At 38.5% G+C, this 20421-nt stretch overlaps 3 protein-coding genes and 1 long non-coding RNA gene across 5 annotated transcripts in view; 2 read left to right on the top strand and 2 right to left on the bottom strand.

Moving 5' to 3' along the window:
- The window catches only part of LOC128634019 (uncharacterized), an 8707-nt gene extending 2359 nt beyond the window's left edge, over window positions 1-6348 (bottom strand). The window contains exons 1-3 of the long non-coding RNA XR_008397211.1: window positions 6198-6348; window positions 1036-2103; window positions 599-690 (exon numbers count right to left, since the gene is read on the bottom strand). This is a non-coding gene — a long non-coding RNA (uncharacterized LOC128634019). The remainder of the gene's footprint in view (window positions 1-598; window positions 691-1035; window positions 2104-6197) is intronic.
- Window positions 6349-7281: 933 nt separating this feature from the next.
- On the top strand, window positions 7282-10272 carry LOC108263194 (polyadenylate-binding protein 1-like 2). Its single transcript, XM_017463756.3, has 7 exons — window positions 7282-7660; window positions 7942-8127; window positions 8482-8675; window positions 8806-8921; window positions 9147-9297; window positions 9542-9632; window positions 9801-10272. The coding sequence occupies exons 2-7, from the start codon at window positions 7947-7949 to the stop codon at window positions 9896-9898; spliced, it is 831 nt and encodes a 276-aa protein (XP_017319245.1). The 5' UTR covers window positions 7282-7660; window positions 7942-7946; the 3' UTR covers window positions 9899-10272.
- A 214-nt stretch (window positions 10273-10486) lies between these two features.
- Window positions 10487-11979, top strand: LOC124628746 (polyadenylate-binding protein 1-like). The gene is made up of 4 exons (XM_047158974.2): window positions 10487-11015; window positions 11084-11171; window positions 11484-11617; window positions 11730-11979. The coding sequence occupies exons 1-4, from the start codon at window positions 10611-10613 to the stop codon at window positions 11886-11888; spliced, it is 786 nt and encodes a 261-aa protein (XP_047014930.1). The 5' UTR covers window positions 10487-10610; the 3' UTR covers window positions 11889-11979.
- Window positions 11980-15675: 3696 nt separating this feature from the next.
- LOC108278890 (tubulin beta chain) lies at window positions 15676-19267 on the bottom strand. Of its 2 annotated transcripts, none has more exons than XM_053683630.1 (4): window positions 19194-19267; window positions 18198-18306; window positions 17976-18086; window positions 15676-16867 (listed from the first exon to the last, which is right to left on the bottom strand). In XM_053683630.1, exons 3-4 carry the CDS (start codon window positions 18034-18036, stop codon window positions 15810-15812), a joined length of 1119 nt encoding a protein of 372 aa, XP_053539605.1. In that variant the 5' UTR covers window positions 18037-18086; window positions 18198-18306; window positions 19194-19267; the 3' UTR covers window positions 15676-15809. The 2 variants fall into 2 exon arrangements, with proteins under 2 accessions (XP_053539605.1, XP_017348113.1); XM_017492624.3 differs by lacking the exon at window positions 19194-19267 and adding an exon at window positions 18680-18943.
- Window positions 19268-20421: the final 1154 nt, after the last annotated feature.

A 20421-nucleotide genomic window follows, 5' to 3' on the forward strand; every position in this document is an offset into this window, starting at 1 on the left:
ACAAAACCCATCTCTAAACAGTTTGGACTCCACCAATCCACAGTCAGATGGATTGTGTAGATGGAGGAAATTTATGACCATTATTCCCCTCCCCAGGAGTGGGCCACCAACAAAGATCACTCCAAGAGCAAGACATGTAACAGTTCCCAAGGTCACAAAGGAACCCAGGGTAAATTCTAAGAAACTAAAGGTCTCTCTCTCATTGGATAAAGTTCATGTTCATGAATCCATCAACAGGAGAACACTGAACAGCAATAATATGCGTGGCAGTGTTACAAAGAAAAAGCCACTGCTCTACAAAAATAACATTGCTGCCCTTCTGCAGTTTGTCAAACATGGTGGTGGTAGTATCATGGTTTGGGCCTGTTTTGCTGCATCTGGTGCAGGACAACTTGCCGTCATTGATGGAGCAATGCATTCTGAATTATACCAACAAATTCTAAAGGAAAATATCAGGACATCTGTCTGTGAACCGAAGCTCAAGAAAAATTTGGTCATGCAGCAAGACAATGACCCTACGCACACAAGTTGTTTGACCAAACAATGGTTAAAGAACAAAAAAGTTAATGTTTTGGAATAGCCAAGTCAAAGTTCTGACCTTAATCCAAGAGAAATGTTGTGGAAGGACCTGAAGCAAGCAGTTCATGTGAGGAAACCCACCAGCATTCCAGAGTTGAAGCTGTTCTGTAACTTAGAACAGAATTGTGTTGTTTAAAAATGAATATGAACTCATTTTCTTTGCATTATAATTCTGAAAACAGAGCATATTTAACTTTTTTGGCCAGTTGTCATTTTCAATAAATAAATGCTCCAAATTACAACATTTCTCCCAGATTCTAAATAACAATATTGTCAGTGGTTTATAGAATAAAACAAGAGAAACTGATCATTTTGCAGCAGTCTCTTAAATTTTTCTTCCAGAGCTACACAGGTATATTGATATAATTAGCTCATCATGATCAACCAAAACAGATCTGCATTGTAATAATACTACTAGTATAAGATTGGGAGTGCCATCATAAAAATTGTACTTACCACACACACACACACACACAACAAAGCATGGGGTCACAGGAAGGTCTTCCAACTCTACATCCTTAGTGAGGCATTCCACATAATGAAAGAGGAGCTCCTCTTTCTCATAAAAATAGGAGAGGAGGAGAAGAATTGTGTCTTTCACATCTTCTGAGCATCCGTTCCCCTGTCCTCTCATAACTTGTAGTTTTTTAGCAACCTGTAAGACACGCTTGTTCTTGATTGTGCAAACTTTCCTTATGATGTCCGTCCAGCAGCCTTTTCCCTTTTCTATCAACGCTACTCAGGAAGGTCTTTTTAAGTGGTATACCTGTGAGCTCTTTAAAGTGGACTTCCATGCCACTCTCCTAAAACAAATAAGGCCATTCTTCAATGAGGGCTTTAATGTCTGCTCTTTGTTGATATCCTTTCATTGACTGTAGTATGTAGACTTCATGAGAACTTTCACCTCTTCTTGATTCGAGTCAGTTTTTTGTGAGAGACTCTTCATCTGCTCTTCCTTCAACTGCTGACTTTAAGCAGTTTCACTGAGAGGCATAAATTTAACTTCCCAGTTAATGCATCCATATGTATCTTGAACTGCAGCTCTTCTTTCAGGTGGCAGTTCCACAGTGTCACATTCACCTGAATTGTGAAAACGCTTTCGTATTTTCGGTGTGTTGAACCGTCTCGCATTTTCCACTCTGGCTTGAAATTGCTTGATCAAGGAGTAGTATCCAGGACCAATCACTGACTCTGCAATCACATCTTGCAAAGACTTTGGATACTTTGCAACCATCCTTTTGGCAACTTCTGTTAAATTCTTCTTATTTTGACAAGCACTAACTTTCATCATTGCCTTAACAGCAGTCCTTACCATTTCCCTGCGCAAACGAGGACTTGGCCTTTTCTGTCTCTCAAGGGCCTGCATTAATTCCTCCGGAAACATTTTCCATGGAATTTCGAAACTGTCTACCCAGTTCACAGTAGGAGGGGAGCAGGTGTTGGAGGATGAGCAAAAAGAACTCTGGGACAAGGAAGATGCTTGAGATGAATAGACTGGTTGCTTCAAGGGTGCTGAACTTTGCGCTGTAAAAAAAAAAATTAAAAAAAGAAAAGAAAAAGTGTCAGTGATATGTACTTAGTTAGAACAGGTATAGTTCACCCAAAATTTATATTCTGTCACCATTTACTTACCCTCAGGTCATTCCAAATCAGATATTTGTTTGGAATAACAAGAGGATGAGTAAGTAACTTTTATTTTCAGGTACTCAACAATTTCTTTAATTGTTGTGACCAATTTTACCCCACTGTTAAACAAAAACATAAAATGATAAATAAAATTTTAGAATTAAATGTAACAACATATTTGATATTTGGTTTGTCCAACCATAAAGGTCTTTGTACTTGAAACAAATACATGGACTTATTGCTCTCCTTCAAAGCCGAAATAAATTTTCTGACTTGAATGGCCTCAGTACAGCAACCAGATCCGATTCCTCAAGAAATGTTACATCTTCTGGGGTCTCCACTCCAAGCGATTTCAAGGGGTCTTCAAGAGATTGTTTTAGTTGTGACTGGGAGGTCAGGTCATCCAGCAGCAAGGGTGATGCTAATGTTTGGAATGCTAAGCTCTGATTCACCCATTTATGAAAAACAACCAAATAAGAATAATTAACATGAATAAACCAAGTGTGGAAAAAAAATAGAGCCACAATCACCTTCAGTGTGATAACACACAGTGCTTCAATGGAATTACTAGTTTCTCATTCATCATATATGATGATAAGGGATAGAAATCTGCCGGGTCATTGATGCTCACACATTGCATTACTTTGGTCTGGGTTTTTTTCCTCTTTTTTTCTTTTCAATTCATGCAGACTGTACTCAGGAATTAACTCTGCTACACATTTTCTCAGCAGAAAATGAACTTCATCTTTTATTACATCTTTGGTAGCAACATGTTTATCTGTCTTTTTATGTCTACGGTAAAAAAAAAAAAGAGTCTTGAGAGTATTAACCAATCAAACTCTTTGCCCATTGGAGCGAAAGAACATGCTGCATTTTGATTAGATGATGCGCAAGTGTCATCTTTTAAATACTTGCGGAATTTGTTTTCTCGTCTTGAAATATATCCCTGAGTACAGAGACAAAAAGCTTGACTTTCAATATATTTTGTTTCAAACAAACATGTTTTCGACATTAAAAAACGTGAGCTGCTTATAATCAGTGTAGGAAAGCTGTTTTTCAATGCGAGTTATTCTTAATCAACAGCATTTGTTGCATAATGTTGATTACTACAAAATACAGTATCTCACAAAAGTGAGTACATATTTGATTATATCTTTTAATGTGACAACACTGAAGAAATGACACTTTGCTACAATGTAAAGTAGTGAGTGTACAGCTTGTGTAACATTGTAAATTTGCTGTTCCCTCAAAATAACTCAACACATAGCCATTAATGTCTAAACCACTGGCAACAAAAGTGAGTACACCCCTAAGTGAAAATGTCCAAATTGGGCCCAAAGTGTCAATATTTTGTGTGGCCACCATTATTTTCCAGCACTGCCTTAACCCTCTTGGGCATGGAGTTCACCAGAGCTTCACAGGTTGCCACTGGAGTCCTCTTCCACTCCTCCATGACGACATTACGGAGCTAGTGGATGTTGGAGACCTTGTGATCCTCCACCTTCCTTTTGAGGATGCCCCACACATGCTCAATAGGGTTTAGGTCTGAAGAAATGCTTGGCTGGTCCATCACCTTCACCCTCAGCTTCTTTAGCAAGGCAGTGTTCGTCTTGGAGGTGTGTTTGGAGTCGTTACCATGCTGGAACACTGCATACTGATCATGCTCTGCTTCAATATGTCACAGTACACACACGCTTGACACCATCTGAACCAAATAAGTTTATCTTGGTCTCATCAAACCACAGGACATGGCTCCTGTAATCCATGTCCTTAGTCTGCTTGTCTTCAGCAAACTGCTTGCGGGCTTTCTTGTGCATCATCTTTAGAAGAGGCTTCCTTCAGGGACGACAGCCATGCAGACCAATTTGATGCAGTGTGCGGCATATGGTCTGAGCACTGACAGGCTGACCCCCCACCCCTTCAACCTCTGCAGCAATGCTGGCAGCACTCATATGTCTATTTCCCAAAGACAACCTCTGGATATGACACTGAGCACGTGCACTCAACTTCTTTGGTCGACCATGGTGAGGCCTGTTCTGAGTGGAAGGCCTGTTCTGAGTCTTGGCCACCATGCTGCAGCTCAGTGTCAGGGACTTGGCAATCTTCTTATAGCCAAAGCCATCTTTATGTAGAGCAACAATTCTTTTTTTCAGATCCTCAGAGAGTTCTTTGCCATGAGGTTCCATGTTGAACTTCCAGTAACCAGTATGAGGGCGTGTGAGAGCGATGACACCAAATTTAACACACCTGCTCCCCATTCACACCTGAGACCTTGTAACACTAACAAATCACATGGCACAGGGGAGGGAAAATGGCTAATTGGGCCCAATTTGGACATTTTCACTTAGGGGTGTACTCACTTTTGTTGTCAGTGGTTTAGACATTAATGGCTGTGTGTTGAGTTATTTTGAGGGAACTGCAAATATACAATGTTACACAAGCTGTACACTCACTACTTTACATTGTAGCAAAGTGTCCTTTCTTCAGTGTTGTCACATGAAAAGATATAATCAAATATTTACAAAAATGTGAGGGGTGTACTCACTTTTGTGAGATACTGTATATCTTGAGCTGGGTGCTGATCACATGGATGTGACTATTGTGAGTCACGATCATAGCGCCACCACCTGGCAGCAGGAAGTCTGCCACTTACAAAAGGCTTTCAAAGAGTCTTCTCATATTTACCCGAATCGCTACAAACTTGGTCAGATTAATGTCGAGACATGGCTGATGTCAAATTGCAAAATGATTCTTGATATCTTAAATAGTGTTGCTGTAGTAATGCATCAAATTTTAATACTCTTTTCTTTGTATATTTGTGTATTGTACTCTATAGCACTCGCTTCACTATGCATTGATTTCACACACCCACAGGGTGGTGATGGAACCGTAGTGCTTGGGCGTGTCATTGCTGCTTGCAGCTATATTATTTTCTTATTATTACACATTCTTATTTGGTTTCTTGTGCAGTGTGCATTTAAAGGAATATACTTGGTTCAATACACGTTTAGCACAATCAACAGCATTTGTTGTATAATGTTGATTACCACAAAAAATTATTTGACTCAAACATTATTTTAACACTTTAAAAGAGCAGATCACTGAGTCACCTACAATGGAAGTGCATCTGTAAATGATAAAATACTCCTGTTTCTAGAGCCACGGGACATAAACAAATGTATATTAGCATGCTTTTTGTGCCATAAAATCAGTTACTGATCTTTTCTGGGTAGTTATATTCAATTTTACAACTTTGTTGCCATGAAGACACAATGACAACAAACCCTTAAAATCAATAAGGGTAACAATAATAAACAATCTTAAAATCAATTTAAACAAATTTACAGCTTAAATAATACACGTTTTAACAAAAAGATTAAAGTAAATACTTTTATAAAATTATAAGTTTTTCTTTTCTGTCATTAAACCCTCAAAAACTTGTTCACTTTCACTTCCATTGTAATCTTGATAGTGATTTTTTTTTTAAATAAAAGGAGGGAGGAGATGAACTAATATTTTGTAGTAATCAACATTATGCAACAAATGTTGTTGATTAAGAATAACTTACATTGAAAAACAGCTTTCCTACACTGATTATAAGCAGCTCACTTTTTTAATGTGGAAAACATTTGTTTGAAACAAAATATATTGAAAGTCAAGCTTTTTGTCTCTGTACTCAGGGATATATTTCAAGACGAGAAGTCAAATTCCGCAAGTATTTAAAAGATGATGCTTGAGCATCATCCAATCAAAATGCAGCGTGCGCTTTCGCGCCAATGGGCAAAGAGTTTGATTGGTTAATACTCTTCGCGTGCGGCACGCCGTAGTGTTTCCAAGTCTCACAATTTAACTCTGGCAGTTGCTTTTCGGATCTCACCTCTGAAACAGTCTGGGGTACATAATGTAAGATAAACGTTATACGGATAGTTTGTAAGTAAGATTTAGTCGTCTTAGCATTGCCAGGTTTGAAATATAAATAAATACGTCTTTACCTGCTTCCGTACTGTACTCCCTTACGTCTCGCGATGTGACAGAATACTCTGGAACAGAAACAAATCAAACGCACGTGTCTACTGTAAACAATGTCACGGTTGTCAACATCCAAAGAGCATGCGCTCGTGCACGTAGCACGTGTGTGCGCGCCCCCCCTCATAGCTCCGAACGCGCTGCCGGAAGTGGAGGTCGTGAAATTTGCTGGTCTCACTCTGGTTGCTAGGCTATTTGGCGCGTCATTAAACACTTATTCGGCCGAACACCCAAAATGCTTTTTTTCGTTATTTTTGGCCGAATAATTTCGGTTGCCAAACATTCGGTGCATCCATAATATTATATATATATATATATATATATATATATATATATATATATATATATATATATATACATTTATACATTTATACATATATACACTGTAAAAAAAGTGAAATTTACAGTAAAAAAAAACAGCAGCTGTGGTTGCCAGAACTTTATCGTAAAAAACTACAGTATCAACGTTTTAAGGTGTACAGTATTGCACGTTGTTTACTGTATTTTTTACAGTTCATAACTGTCTAATTTAAAGGTTTATGTTGCAATAATTACAGCTCAGTAATACAGGCCAATTTTGAAGGGTAGTGAATGTTTTAAGTACCAGTATTAAGTACCAAACATCAGACAGACAGCAGAGATGAATGTTCGGTTCGGTTGCCGAACATTCGGTGCATCCCTAATTATTATTATTATTATTATTATTATTATTATTATTATTATTATTATTATCCATCCATCCATCCATCCATCTTCTACCGCTTACTCTTTTTCAGGGTCACGGGGAACCTGGAGCCTATCCCAGGGAGCATCGGGCACAAGGCGGGGTACACCCTGGACAGGGTGCCATTCCATCACAGGGCACAATCACATACACACTCACACACCCATTCATACTATTATTATTATTATTATTATTATTATTATTATTATTATTATTATTATTGTTGTTGTTGTTGTTGTTGTTGTTGTTGTTGTTGTTGTTATTATTATTATTATTATTATTATTATATCTGTCTAAGCACTTTATATGCCCAGAATGTACAAATCACTGAAAGCATTTAAATTGGGATTAATTGCAGCTTGGCCTGTTTTGTGTACCGACAGGATTCAATGCAGCTTTTCTATAATAAAATTGAAAGCTATTTTGAATTTAAATGAATGTTTTGGAGTGAGTTTGAACTTAATTTACTATGTTCCTTGAGACTCAGTTGATCAGGTTCACCAGCACTATGGTTACAGAATTCAGAATGCAGAATTCAGAATTCAGAATTCGGAACAGTGAGCGGAATTGCATCACAGTCCAACTCAAATGCTGTTCCTGCACAAGAGAAATCTATTCAGACCTTCAACACAGCAACTAGCAGCACTTAGCAGCACTTAGCAGCGATCAGTATTTCTCTTGTACTCCTGGTCATTATCATCTGTAGTAAGTAGCCTTGTAATAATTTATCAATTAATCTTTTTTCTTATAGTTGAATATTAACTGGTATTCTGAACACTTTTCAGACCGTTTTTATTTGTTTTTCTGTAATTTTATTATTGTACTGAGAGCTGTAAGAACCTTTAGTCCTTTATGTTTTAAGATTTTTCAATTTCCGAGGAGAAAAGTATTTTTTGTGTACTATACTTAATGTTTGTGTTTAAAACTGTAGGTTATTGATTTCCTCCATCACTGAGAGTTTGATTGATTGATTATTTAATTTTTAGGTAGAATGAACCAGGAAATGATGGCCTCACTGTATGTGGGTGATCTGCACCCCGAGGTGACGGAAGCCTTGCTTGCGTGGACGTTCAGCCCTGCAGGCCGCATTCACTCCATCCGGCTCTGCAGGGACTGGAGGACCCGCTCCTCACTCGGCTACGCTTTTGTCAACTTTGAGCAGCGGGCTGACGGTAATACACAAACCACACAGAACACTGAAGAACGCTGTTCTATACACTGCTTCTGCATTTTATACCAGTTTATAGCCTACTAAAGTCTACATGTCTGATTCAACATTATTTTACTGTTTACTGTTTTAAGTTATGTGCCTTATAATGACATGAGGTTTTGTTGAAAATGTTATAAATTTTTACAAGTTATTAAAATAAATACTTCAGTTAAAAGTGTGATTAAGTTAATCAACCAAAGCATTTTTCATAACCTTTCTTACCCATCTTCACCAAAGGTGCCAATTATTCTGAATATGCGCTTATCTAGCCTTTTTAATTGAAATGAATGAGCTGCAATTAATTTTTTTCCCTCAGCTGAGCGAGCAATGGAAATGTTTCATTTTGAGCTCCTTATGGGACGGCCTATGCGCGTCCAGTGGTCTCAGAGGGATAAATCCCTGAGGAACTCCACCGTTGGAAACCTGTTCATCAAGAACCTGGACAAGTCGATTGACACCTTGGCCCTTTTTCACACCTTCTCGGCCTTTGGGAAGGTCCTGTCTTGCAAGGTTCGGGCTTTGAACTGTTTGGATCTGAATAGCATCTGTATAGCGTGATTAGCATGCATTTTATACTAAAGTCCTGTATTAGTTCTGTTTAATATAAATTGTGTGTTGACATGATGTGTCTCTCCTGAAGGTTGTAGGTGATGAGAAGGGGTCGGAAGGGTACGGCTACGTCCATTTTGAGTCTGCAGAGGCAGCGGATTTTGCCATGAACCGGCTCAACGCCAAAGTGTTGAACGGCCGTAAAGTGTAAGCCATGTGTAAATTACTACGTTTTAGCAGCCTGGGTTCTAATGTCAGGGTTCTCTTTCGCTCTTTTGTGTTGAACTAATTCCATTTGATTTTTATTGAAATCCTTATATTGTTGATATAAAGGTTCTGTTTGGTCACATGAGGGTATTTCAGCCAACATCAGCTTGTAATTTTGGTGGCGTAGGCATAAAGACTTAGAGCAGTGCCTCTGTTGTGTTACAGCTTCATTGAACGCTTTAAATCCCGTGAGGAGCGCAAGGCTCAGACGGGCCACTGGGGCTGTAAGCCGTTGTATGTGGATGTGGCCCAGCGGAAAGAGGAACGTCAGGCTTACCCTGCCAATCAGAACAGGCAGAGGATGGCGAGCATACAGGTTAATAACATATAGAACATCTACCAACCCGTGGTGTACACATTAAAATGATTCAGTATTGCATTTAGATATTGCAGTTAAAGGGGTCACTGCCTGCAAAAGAATGAGAACCCCTTCTAACTATGCCAAGTTACATCAAAAGGCTACTGCTAACTGGATATGGCTATCTGCTAGCTGTGATGATGATCTGAGAGAAAAAAGATGAAATAAAGTGTGTTAATGGCTGTGTGTATCTGTCTTACAGGCTCAGAACCTGGCTGTCTCTTACACCCCCAGCCAGACGGTTGAGCTCCGCCCGGATCTGCTCTGGGCTGCCCAGACCATCCAGACACAATGTGAGTCACAGCTGTCTGATTGTATATCAGTATCACATTTGTTATACAGTGTGTGTTCCAATCTCTCCACGGCTGCATAGTGGCTGAATAGTACTAGCATAGCAGGATATGGTTTAGGATGAAGCCTGTAACTATATGTCTTTGTTTGGTGCTTTTTTCTGTGTGCAGATGTCCAGAATATACCCGACGTGGTTCAACCCGTACTGGTGCATCAACAGACTGGTGGCACCATCACATCAACTACTCCAGGCACCATGTTTGAATGAAGAGTGTACCAACCATCATTACACCAACACCTGATGGTACTGTTCCAGTGACAGACACCGTGCCAGCTGTAGGAACAGTTCAATCTGTACATAGTGTCCCAGCTGTAGACACACCCACACCGGGTGAAGCAAATATAACAGAAATATGTTACATGTAAAAAAAAAAAGTATATAATCCTATATTTTTAGCATACTCTGTTTTTCCACACAATTGTATTAGTGCCTGTAAATGAAAAGTACCAAATATAATATTTAAGAAATATTACCAGGCCCTAACACACATATTGGTATTGTGGTTTTTAGGACTCTCCATAATATATTCTGTACTGTACAAACTTTACATTCGTAATAAAAAGTATGTCAACCCTTTGGAATTAGTTGGTTTCCTGCATTAATTTGTCATAAAATGTCATCTGATCTTCATCAAAGTCACAAGTATAGACAAATACAATGTACTTCAGCTAACAACACTCAAGCAATTATAATCTTTCATGTCTTTATTGAACACATCCCATTAAATATTCACAGTGCTGTGGAAAAATTAAATGAACTTTGTAAGTGACTACCTTGTTGTCGTTACCTGGATGATCCACAACTGTTTTTTAGTTCTGTGATAGTTGTTCATGAGTCCCATGTTTGTCTTGAGCAGTTAAACTGCCCACTGTTCTTCAGAAAAATCCTCGAGGTCCTGCACTTTCTTTGGTTTTCCAGCATGTTCTGCATATTTGACCTCTTTCCATTAAGATACATTAAGACCTGGGGGTGTAAACTTTTCCCTTACTCTTTCCACAGCACTAGTCAGGCACCATGTTTGAATGAAGAGAGTACAACCATCATTACACCAACACCTGATGGTACTGTTCCAGTGACAGACACAGTGCCAGCTATAGGAACAGTTCAATCTGTAGATAGTGTCCCAGCTGTAGACACTCTTCCAAGTGCAGACACGCTTCCGTCTCTGGAAAGTGTCCCCTTTGTAGAGACAGTGCCACCTGTAGATAGTGTCTCGGGTCTAAATTCAGTTGCAGATGAGGTTCCAGCTCCACCTCAAGCTCCAGATGCAGCTGAACTGCCTTCCACATCCATCAGTGAAGTGCAGCAGTACAAGGACACAACGGTAAGAACAAAGCTCTAATTGTGTAATTATAATTTTGAGTAATAATAATAATAATAATAAGTTTGCAGGATGTATCCACATATCCACCAGCTGGGAAGCGTCTGACTATCTACATGTTGGAGTCATCTCGTTTAGACGACCAGATCCAGATGGCGCGTGAGTCTCACACTCATATACAGACACAAACACACACGTAAATATGGCTCATATACACTCCTGCTCTGCAACTCAGTGATTTAATACACTTTATTTTACTTCCCCATTACGGTTTGGAACGTGTTTCCTTGCATAGAACTAAAACTTCTACAAGCTCCGGCTTTTGACTCCTCTTGCTTTTGTTAAGCAATAACAATGTATAGAAAGAGTCTGGCCTCTGAGCCCCGTTCATTTTACATGATTTGGATGGCTGGCACCATTCACTCTTCCTCCCTAACCCACCTCACACTCTGAATCTCTCTCTTTCTACAGATGATCACCTGTTACCTCTGGTCGAGGAAATCCACCCGACTCAGGCTAACAAAATCACCTGGATGCTTTTGGAGGATGCGAACAATTTTGAGATCATAGACATGACTGCATACCCTGAGCTCCTGCGTACCAAGGTGAGCACACACACACAAACACACACATACATTTTTTCAATATACCAAGTGTTTCGTATCTGATTCTTACAACTGTTGATATTAAAATGTGTATGTGTGTGTTTGTGTGCAGGTGAATGAAATGGATGCACTCCTGATGGCGAGGGACGCTGGATGCAAGCCGGTGAAGATTTTTAATGAAAACTGGACATGTGCTGATAATCGGTTATGTGACACACAACAATATTTCATATTTATATTTATCGCCACAACACAGTTTACACAGGGATAAAAAGTTCCATTATCAAAGCAGTCAGACACACACACACACACACACACACACACACACACACACACACACACACACACACACACACACAGACTAAAACCACTCTACATTTCTATTTCAGGAAACCCTGAAGATGTTATTTAACAACAACAATAAGAATAAGAAGAACAAGAAGAGAAAGAATAAATACAATACAATACAATACAATAAAACACTGCAACCAATATTGTACATATTATGAAGTGGTCTTTGTCTTGATTATTGTCCTTTATTTAGAATTTAAAGATTGTATATGAATTAGCTCCAGAATGTTAAAATCTTAGGCATTAACTGAGAAGAATTAACGTCACAGAGTCAGAACTCACAGAGATTACGTTGTAAATGGCTGAGTTAGTTAAAGAACGAAGATTTGACCTGATTGCTGAGACTTTGTCAGAAAGGGGGGAATATTCTTCAAATAGTGTCTTGTCAAATCTGAGAATAACTTCTCTAATAGACCATGAGCACCCTAGTTATCTCAGAAATCTGAAATGATCTTAAATCTGAATGTTCATAACATTCGATCAGGGACTTCACTAGAGATTTATTCATTTTTTCAAGCCACCAAAACATTTTTTGTCATGTATATTTTAGAGTAAAAATGGGTATAAAATCTATAGAAATAAGGTTATTTTTGGTCAAGGTATACCTGTCTATATAATTTGTGTTAGAGACTGATCTGATATGACTTACTTAAATTATATTGAAATTAAAGTCCACTTTGTCCACATCCATCCAATACCAACAAAAGGGGAAAATGGCTGTTCTATGTAGCCAAAATACTTTGGGGATTTTATTTAGAGAGAAAGTGAGTGAGTGAGACAGAAAGTAAGTGAGTGAGTGAGACAGAAATTGAGTGAGACAGAAAGTAATTGAGTGAGTGAGACAGAAAGTGAGTGAGTGAGACAGAAATCAACATTACATTACTGCACATTGTCTTTGTTAATTACATTAACTACATTTACATTTGGCAGTTATAATCGAGCTACTGTGTAGTCGAGCTACAGTCTTATTTGTCTGTCCGAGCATACATGACACGATGCGTAATCGAATGATTGAGACAGTTTGGTGCGATGCCTTGTGTTGCACATTACCTTTTGTAATGATCTGGGAGTATTTCCCTTTAAGACCAGGAGTCAGGGGTGCAACTGCACATTTGGTGAGGGGTATGCAAGATCAGAGGTGGTGCCCTCAAATCCCTCCCAACCACTTCCCACTCCCCCCACCCACAGGAACAGTGAAGAAGAAGTAAATATGACAGAAATATGGTACATATAACAAAAGAATATAATACTATATTTTTAGCATACTCTGTTTTTCCACACAATTGTTTTAGTGCCTGTAAATGAAAAGTACTAAATTTAGTATATTAAGCATACTATATAGTATATAGTATATGAAGCAATGTTGGTTAAGCAGACGTGATTCTGTACTAGATAGTGTAAAGTTTCACATTGCAAATATCATGGATGTTTGAAACATTGTTCATCCCTTGAACAAGACCCTTAACCATCAGCTACTGAGCTCTATGCCTGAATTGGAGCATCTTGCTTCTAAATGAATACTAGCCATTCAAAAATCATCTTTCCTGTTATACGATAGAGTTATTTTTTTAAACTAGAACAGTGACAGCCAGGTAATAAAACATACAGTACTGTGCAAAAGTCTTAGGCACATGCAAAGAAATGCTGTAGAGCAAAGATGCCTTCAAAAATAATGAGATGAAATGTTTCTACATGAATAAAAATACTATAAAGAGCAGTAAACAGTAATAAATTAAACAAACTCAATATTTGGTGTGACGACCCTTTGCTTAAAAAAAAGTAATCTCAGGTACAGTTTGTGCAGTTTTATGAGGAAATGAGCTTTAAGTTTTATTGAGCGTCTTGCAGAACCAGATACAGTTCTTCTGGAAACTTTGTCTGTCGCACTTGCTTATTTTTGCAGCAAAATCCAGCAGCCTTCATTGTGTTTTTTTGTTGTTGTCTGAAACGTGCCTCCTACATAATATGCTGCTTTCTTTACTGACATACAAACACTTTTCCTTAACATTTCATTTAAATTCATGTTTTGAAATCTAAAATGTTTGTGTACTGACTCAGTAATGTAGAAGTCATAAAATAAAAATCTGTAACAAAGTTTGCACTAAAAAAAAAGGGTGCCTAGACTTTTGGACAGTACTGTACATTTTCACCAACATATTTTGATCAGATACTCTTATTCCATATCAGTTGATCCGCTAGACCCCCAATCTCTACATGTCTGAGATAAATGACCCATTTGTCCCCCATGTTGTTGGGGGTCCCCCTAGAGTTACTACAATGCTGAACCGGCCTCTTAAGTAAAATCACGGTAGTACAATTTAGAGTAATGTTCTTGTTTTCAAATACATTAAATGAAAATGCTTGTTCATTTTTGAGGCTTTCGTTCCCTGTACCTTTTGTCATCCTTGCTACCAGCAGCGGCTATCATAAACAATACAAACGAACAAAAAAAAGGTTAACACTTTTCACTGAAGAATACGTTATTACAAATTGAGAACTTTTCTCTAATCCCTGTATGAAATTGAAATATATTCACGGATCAATTTATGACAACAGTGATTTAATTTCTCTTAATGACTAAAGGATATTATGATGACTCTATGTGTTACACATTACTGTTCTTTATGTTCTTAAAATATTTCACACTTAAAATGTACATTAATAAAGAATGTGTCTTGGCTTATATTTCCTGGCTAGTCTTCATACGTGATTAAATCAAATCAATAACGGATTCAAATTTTAGACCCTATAAAAAAGCTCAGGTAGAAGTACAAGATTAAAACAATAGCCCCATCTGCTGGAGAAACACACCTAATGTGCCTACTAACGTCCTAAACAATTCTGAAATATTATGCTATAGATTACATGCCATTTTAAAATACTAGTTAGTACTGTAGTGTGTGTGTGTGTTTAGGTATAGCCAATCTGTTGTAAGACATGTGGCCCTGAAAGGCTACAGAACATTTTTGACAAGGAATTCATCGATTTGTGTTTTACTCCTATTTTTACAATTTGTAGGCTACATTTAATGGTGGTATGTTCTTCCATCCAGCCTGCCACCCCCCCCCCCCCCCCCCCCCCCACCAGTGTTTAAACATTTCTATTATTTGAATTAATAATAATAAAAAAGTTTATCATTGTATTATCGCTATGTATTATGTCTAACACGTAGACTCATTACAATAATTATACATCCATTTTCCAAATTGTTTATCCTACACAGGGTCAGGATAATCATTATTCATAATAAAGTAAGCATTTTCATTTAACAATTTCAAGGTCAAACTAAATAAATAAAAATTTAACTTAATTTCTCTACACACTACGGCAGCACCTGACTTCACATTTATATAAAACTACAGGAAATAAAGAGTATGTATAGCTGATGAAGCTTCTTTCTGTATTCACGTAGATCCCCCCCCCCCCCCCCCAACCACCCCCCACTGTGTGACCAGGTTTGTTTAATTAAGCTGTGCAAGAAATCAACACCCTTGATCTCATTTTGGTTTAAAGCCCAATTTCACAACAAAATTTTATTGGACTATTTTTGCTTTATGTAAAAATCATATCTGGGGTTAGAATTTAGTCAAGGCAAAAAATGTAAATATAATATTCATAATTCTGTGCAACTACATGAGAACTAAAAGGACATTGGATTCCAAATTGCTGAATGATTTAGTTAAAAATGAGCAAAGAATGAGCCATGCTGCCCAAGTTAAACATTTATTAGAAAGTTTGAAAGTACAAAGGTGGAGTTATTAACTGAACTTTAAATCGATTTCAAGGAACAGAAAGACAGAGAAATTGTGAAAATATGAACATATGAAAGATTAACACATCTTTATGCCAATTCCTCTTCCTCTTCATCAAACTCGCCCTCCTCTTCAGCTGTGGCATCCTGGTACTGCTGGTACTCAGACACAAGGTCATTCATGTTGCTCTCTGCCTCAGTGAACTCCATCTCATCCATTCCTTCTCCTGTGTACCAATGCAGGAAGGCCTTTCTCCTGAACATGGCTGTGAACTGCTCCGAGATGCGCTTGAACATCTCCTGGATGGCTGTGCTGTTGCCAATGAAGGTGGCAGCCATCTTAAGCCCTCTTGGTGGGATGTCACATACGGCTGTTTTGACATTGTTGGGGATCCATTCCACAAAATAGCTGCTATTTTTGTTTTGCACATTGAGCATCTGCTCATCCACCTCTTTCATAGACATGCGGCCCCGGAAGATAGCAGCCACAGTCAGGTAGCGGCCATGGCGTGGATCACACGCCGCCATCATATTCTTGGCATCAAACATCTGTTGTGTTAGTTCAGGCACGGTGAGTGCACGGTACTGCTGGCTCCCCCTGCTGGTGAGTGGGGCAAAACCAGGTATGAAAAAGTGCAGACGAGGGAAGGGCACCATATTGACAGCCAGTTTTCGCAGGTCAGCGTTGAGCTGCCCAGGAAAACGGAGGCAGGTGGTTACACCACTCATGGTGGCAGAAACAAGATGGTTGAGATCGCCATAAGTGGGAGTTGTGAGCTTTAAAGTGCGGAAACAGATGTCATAAAGTGCTTCATTGTCAATGCAGTATGTCTCATCAGTATTCTCCACCAGTTGGTGCACAGACAGAGTGGCGTTGTAGGGCTCTACCACAGTGTCTGAGACTTTAGGAGATGGCACAACACTGAACGTGTTCATGATGCGGTCGGGATACTCCTCACGGATCTTGCTGATGAGCAGCGTGCCCATGCCCGACCCGGTGCCCCCACCCAAGGAGTGAGTGAGCTGGAAGCCCTGTAGGCAGTCACAGCTCTCAGCCTCCTTACGCACAACATCCAGCACCGAGTCCACCAGCTCAGCACCTTCAGTATAATGGCCTTTGGCCCAGTTGTTTCCAGCCCCACTCTGACCTGTGAAAAGCAGGACAATAAGGCTAAATTACAACATAAAGACACCACAAACATGGCATTTTAAACAATTAAAGTGATCTATATAAAAATGTGTGCTTAATACATGCATTACTATCCAAAAGAAAATATCCAGATCTTTGAATGCATTTTTGGAACTTTCTAGATACACCTTAAGAAATATATGTTGTATACATTGGTTGTGACCTACATATCTAAAATGAGAAAAATATACTATTCAATTCTTCATTCAATGTGACCTTGCATTTCTTTCCCTCATTTCTCTAAATCTGCATTATATTGGGGTAAACTGGACCCTCTGACTGCATTCATCCACTCATTCAGCATTGCTTATGAGCATGACAAAATGTGGCCCAGACACAAGATGTAATAAATAAAAAGATGCGTTCATGTTGGGCAAAACATTACTTTAGGACAGATATTTTACATCTGTATCCAGCCATCTCCCCCCACCCCCAACTAGAAGAACATTTTATTTCAGTAGCACTTTAAAGGCCATGTAAGAAATACCTAGTTTACATTCAGGGGTTCAACCAGACAGATGGACAGTCTTACAATATTTTGAAGGATTCTGAAAAGTAAAACTTTGCTCATTCATGTATTTAATCATTTAGGAAGTCCTACATCTTACTTGCTCAAAAATTCCCTGGATATCCCCCAGATCTCTCCATAACCCCTTAAAAACAAAAACTTATGCATTCAAGGACTGCACATGTGTGACAACAGATTGTCTAAAAAGGCAATAGGTAAGTTGTTTGCACAATATTGAATTATTGTGAAGGATCTGAAGACAATATGTAAGGGAATTATTTCAGAGTGAAACTGCACTTCTGGGTTTGGGTATGGGGATTAGCAATCAGAATTTGACTGGTTTACAGAAACTGGGCATGTCTTTGCAAACAGTATTTATTTTATTTTTTTTTTATCATCCCACCATTTAGCCAAAATTCAGAGGCAGGAGAAAAAACCTAAACAAAAATAAATAAATAAATCACAATGTGACAAAGGAGATGAGCAAACAAGGATAAAAAAAAAAAAAAAAATTTTATTTCAATCATTAAAACTAAAATGAAATATAAATGTCACCCACCAAACACGAAGTTGTCTGGTCTGAACACTTGTCCAAAAGGACCAGATCTTACAGAGTCCATGGTCCCTGGCTCCAAGTCCACCAGTACAGCCCGGGGAACATACTTTCCACCTGTTTCACCACAGGACACACTTTCACTACGGCCAGTTAAGCATTTAAGGTGAGTAATTAAACCGTAAGCTTATTTGGACAAAAGGTGAAGCTATGAATAGCCGGGTTTACCAGTGGCTTCGTTGTAATACACGTTAATCCGCTCCAGCTGCAGGTCGCTGTCACCGTAGTAGGTACCGGTCGGGTCGATTCCGTGTTCATCACTGATCACCTCCCAAAACTACAACAACATCAAATTACAAAACCAGACCGTTATTATAGTCAGTGGTTACTACAGCATGTTCGTAACGTTAGCAAACTAGCTCGAGCAGCGCAGTCAAGGCATCAGCAGCAATTTCAAATAAAAAACAACAAACAAACCAAAAAAGCAGCTATTTTCGACTTTAACCCTGAAATAAATCAGCCACGTCGTAGTTAACGTTCAGTTAAACATGAGAAAAGTAGCTTAATTAGCTAACTCATCAACAACTGCTGCTAATATTCTTGTTGCTAAGTAACCGACATTTCCAACGACCACTTTTTTCCCCTGCAAGTTAACCAACTAATAAAACTAAACGGTAAGAATTATAATAATATTCAAGTTCTAAACTTACTTTTGCACCGATTTGATTCCCACACTGACCAGCTTGCATGTGAACGATTTCCCTCATTCTGAGAAGCGTTTACTAAACACAAACCGTGACCTCAAACACACTCGTCCTCACACTCCTAAGCGTGTTGTATCAACTGGAATAAAGTTGGCTTGATGTTGGATGTTCGATATTCGCGAATGTGCGGAAATTAAGGGACCGTTTCTAAAGTTACATACGACATTGTTAAACACGATTCTAACTTCAATAGCATCTGAAGGGAATGACTTACAGTCATATAACCAACTGGAAAGTGTTCATCTAGGTGTCCGGTATGATGCACACCTTTTAGAATTCTGATATTTAACCTTACAATGCATGAACCAAAAAACCTTCACGAATGCATAAAGGGGGTCAAAATGACCCGTACTGGATCGAATGGTTTCCTTCAAAAAATAGATGTCCCATGGCAATATTTATATATGATTTAATAGTTTATTTTGTTAAATATCAAAAATCTAAAAGGTGTGCAGCATACCTGATACCTAGATGAACACTTTCCAGTTGGTTGGGTGACTGTACATCATTCCCTTCAAATGCTATTGAACTTAGAAACGTGTATAACAATGTCGTATGTAACTTTAGATACGGTCCCTTAATTTCCGCAGTTCTGCGAATATCGAACGTCCAACGTCAAACCAACTTTATTCCAGTTTTGTTTCGGGGACTTTTTGGCCACAAAAAAAATGCGTTCCGTCTCTATAGAGACTGGAATTCCGACTCGTTTTTGTGAATCAGATCAGACTCTACTCAGCTCACCAATAAGAGCCGACTCTTTCGACTCCATATGTCTCAATGACATTTTTCCCGATATTTGTGAAGGTTCTTCTTTGTCCAACTATGGCTGAAATTGTTTAATGAAATCTAACTCCACCCTCCAATTAACAAAAAAACAAACAAAACTTTACATTGCATTATATACTGTACAATGCATTTGAATAACTGTTTCAGCAAGGGACCACACATGTACATCCACAAAAACAGTAAGCATCCCTCCACTGTTGTGTTCTGTTTTATCTGTGTTTCAGTATGAAGATTTATTTCCACTTATCCTGCTACGTGCATTAACTTCCCTCAGACACACTGAGTCAAACACACCATTCGTGCAAACAAACAGCTCAAATGATGAAGACATTTTCATGGAGGTATTTAAGCAGTTATCCAGCCTATATCCAGGAAAAAAATAAATTTAACATGCACACAGAACCTACTTTTCTTTTCATGAAATCACACACCGATTTACTATTAGTTACTGTACTATTACTAGATAGGGGTTTGAGTAAAGTTCAGCCTGTCCACAAGAATTGTGGGAGGTACAATCAGTAAGGTTAGGGTTAGGCAATACATGGGCATCACTTTGTTTGAAAGGTGGTGGAGATAAAGACATGGTGTGGAAAGTAGTAATATAGATATCAACAGGAATTACCTGCTTGAGCTGAGTGAATGAAAATCAGTAAACTAAAACACTTTATTAGTGGTTAATTAACACACCCAAATGCATCCCATGAGAGTTTAATCAGATTCATAGACAACATAAACACAATACTACAACATGCATCTGCACAAAATTACATGAACACACAACTATCTGTGACAGCCATAGTCAGGAGCTGGTAAGGAACACTTACTAGCACAGAAATCTTAATAAGTATTTAAATAGATATGTTAAATAGATATGAAAGTTAATAGATATGATAAATTTCCTT

This window comes from Ictalurus punctatus, chromosome 1 (assembly GCF_001660625.3).
Source record: "Ictalurus punctatus breed USDA103 chromosome 1, Coco_2.0, whole genome shotgun sequence".
Classification (NCBI taxonomy): Eukaryota; Metazoa; Chordata; class Actinopteri; order Siluriformes; family Ictaluridae; genus Ictalurus; species Ictalurus punctatus.

Bases quoted from the DNA above. Each gene is read 5' to 3' on its own strand.
- LOC108263194 (XM_017463756.3), top strand. From the start codon at position 7,947: ATGAACCAGGAAATGATGGCCTCACTGTATGTGGGTGATCTGCACCCC. The intron at 8,676-8,805 runs GTTCGGGCTTTG...TCTCTCCTGAAG, and splicing joins GGAAGGTCCTGTCTTGCAAG to GTTGTAGGTGATGAGAAGGG. The intron at 9,298-9,541 runs GTTAATAACATA...TCTGTCTTACAG, and splicing joins AGAGGATGGCGAGCATACAG to GCTCAGAACCTGGCTGTCTC.
- LOC124628746 (XM_047158974.2), top strand. From the start codon at position 10,611: ATGTTCTGCATATTTGACCTCTTTCCATTAAGATACATTAAGACCTGG. The intron at 11,172-11,483 runs GTGAGTCTCACA...CTCTTTCTACAG, and splicing joins CGACCAGATCCAGATGGCGC to ATGATCACCTGTTACCTCTG. The intron at 11,618-11,729 runs GTGAGCACACAC...GTTTGTGTGCAG, and splicing joins CTGAGCTCCTGCGTACCAAG to GTGAATGAAATGGATGCACT.
- LOC108278890 (XM_017492624.3), bottom strand. From the start codon at position 18,736: ATGAGGGAAATCGTTCACATGCAAGCTGGTCAGTGTGGGAATCAAATC. The intron at 18,087-18,197 runs GTAAACCCGGCT...GTGGTGAAACAG, and splicing joins GTATTACAACGAAGCCACTG to GTGGAAAGTATGTTCCCCGG. The intron at 16,868-17,975 runs GTGGGTGACATT...TGCTTTTCACAG, and splicing joins ACCAGACAACTTCGTGTTTG to GTCAGAGTGGGGCTGGAAAC.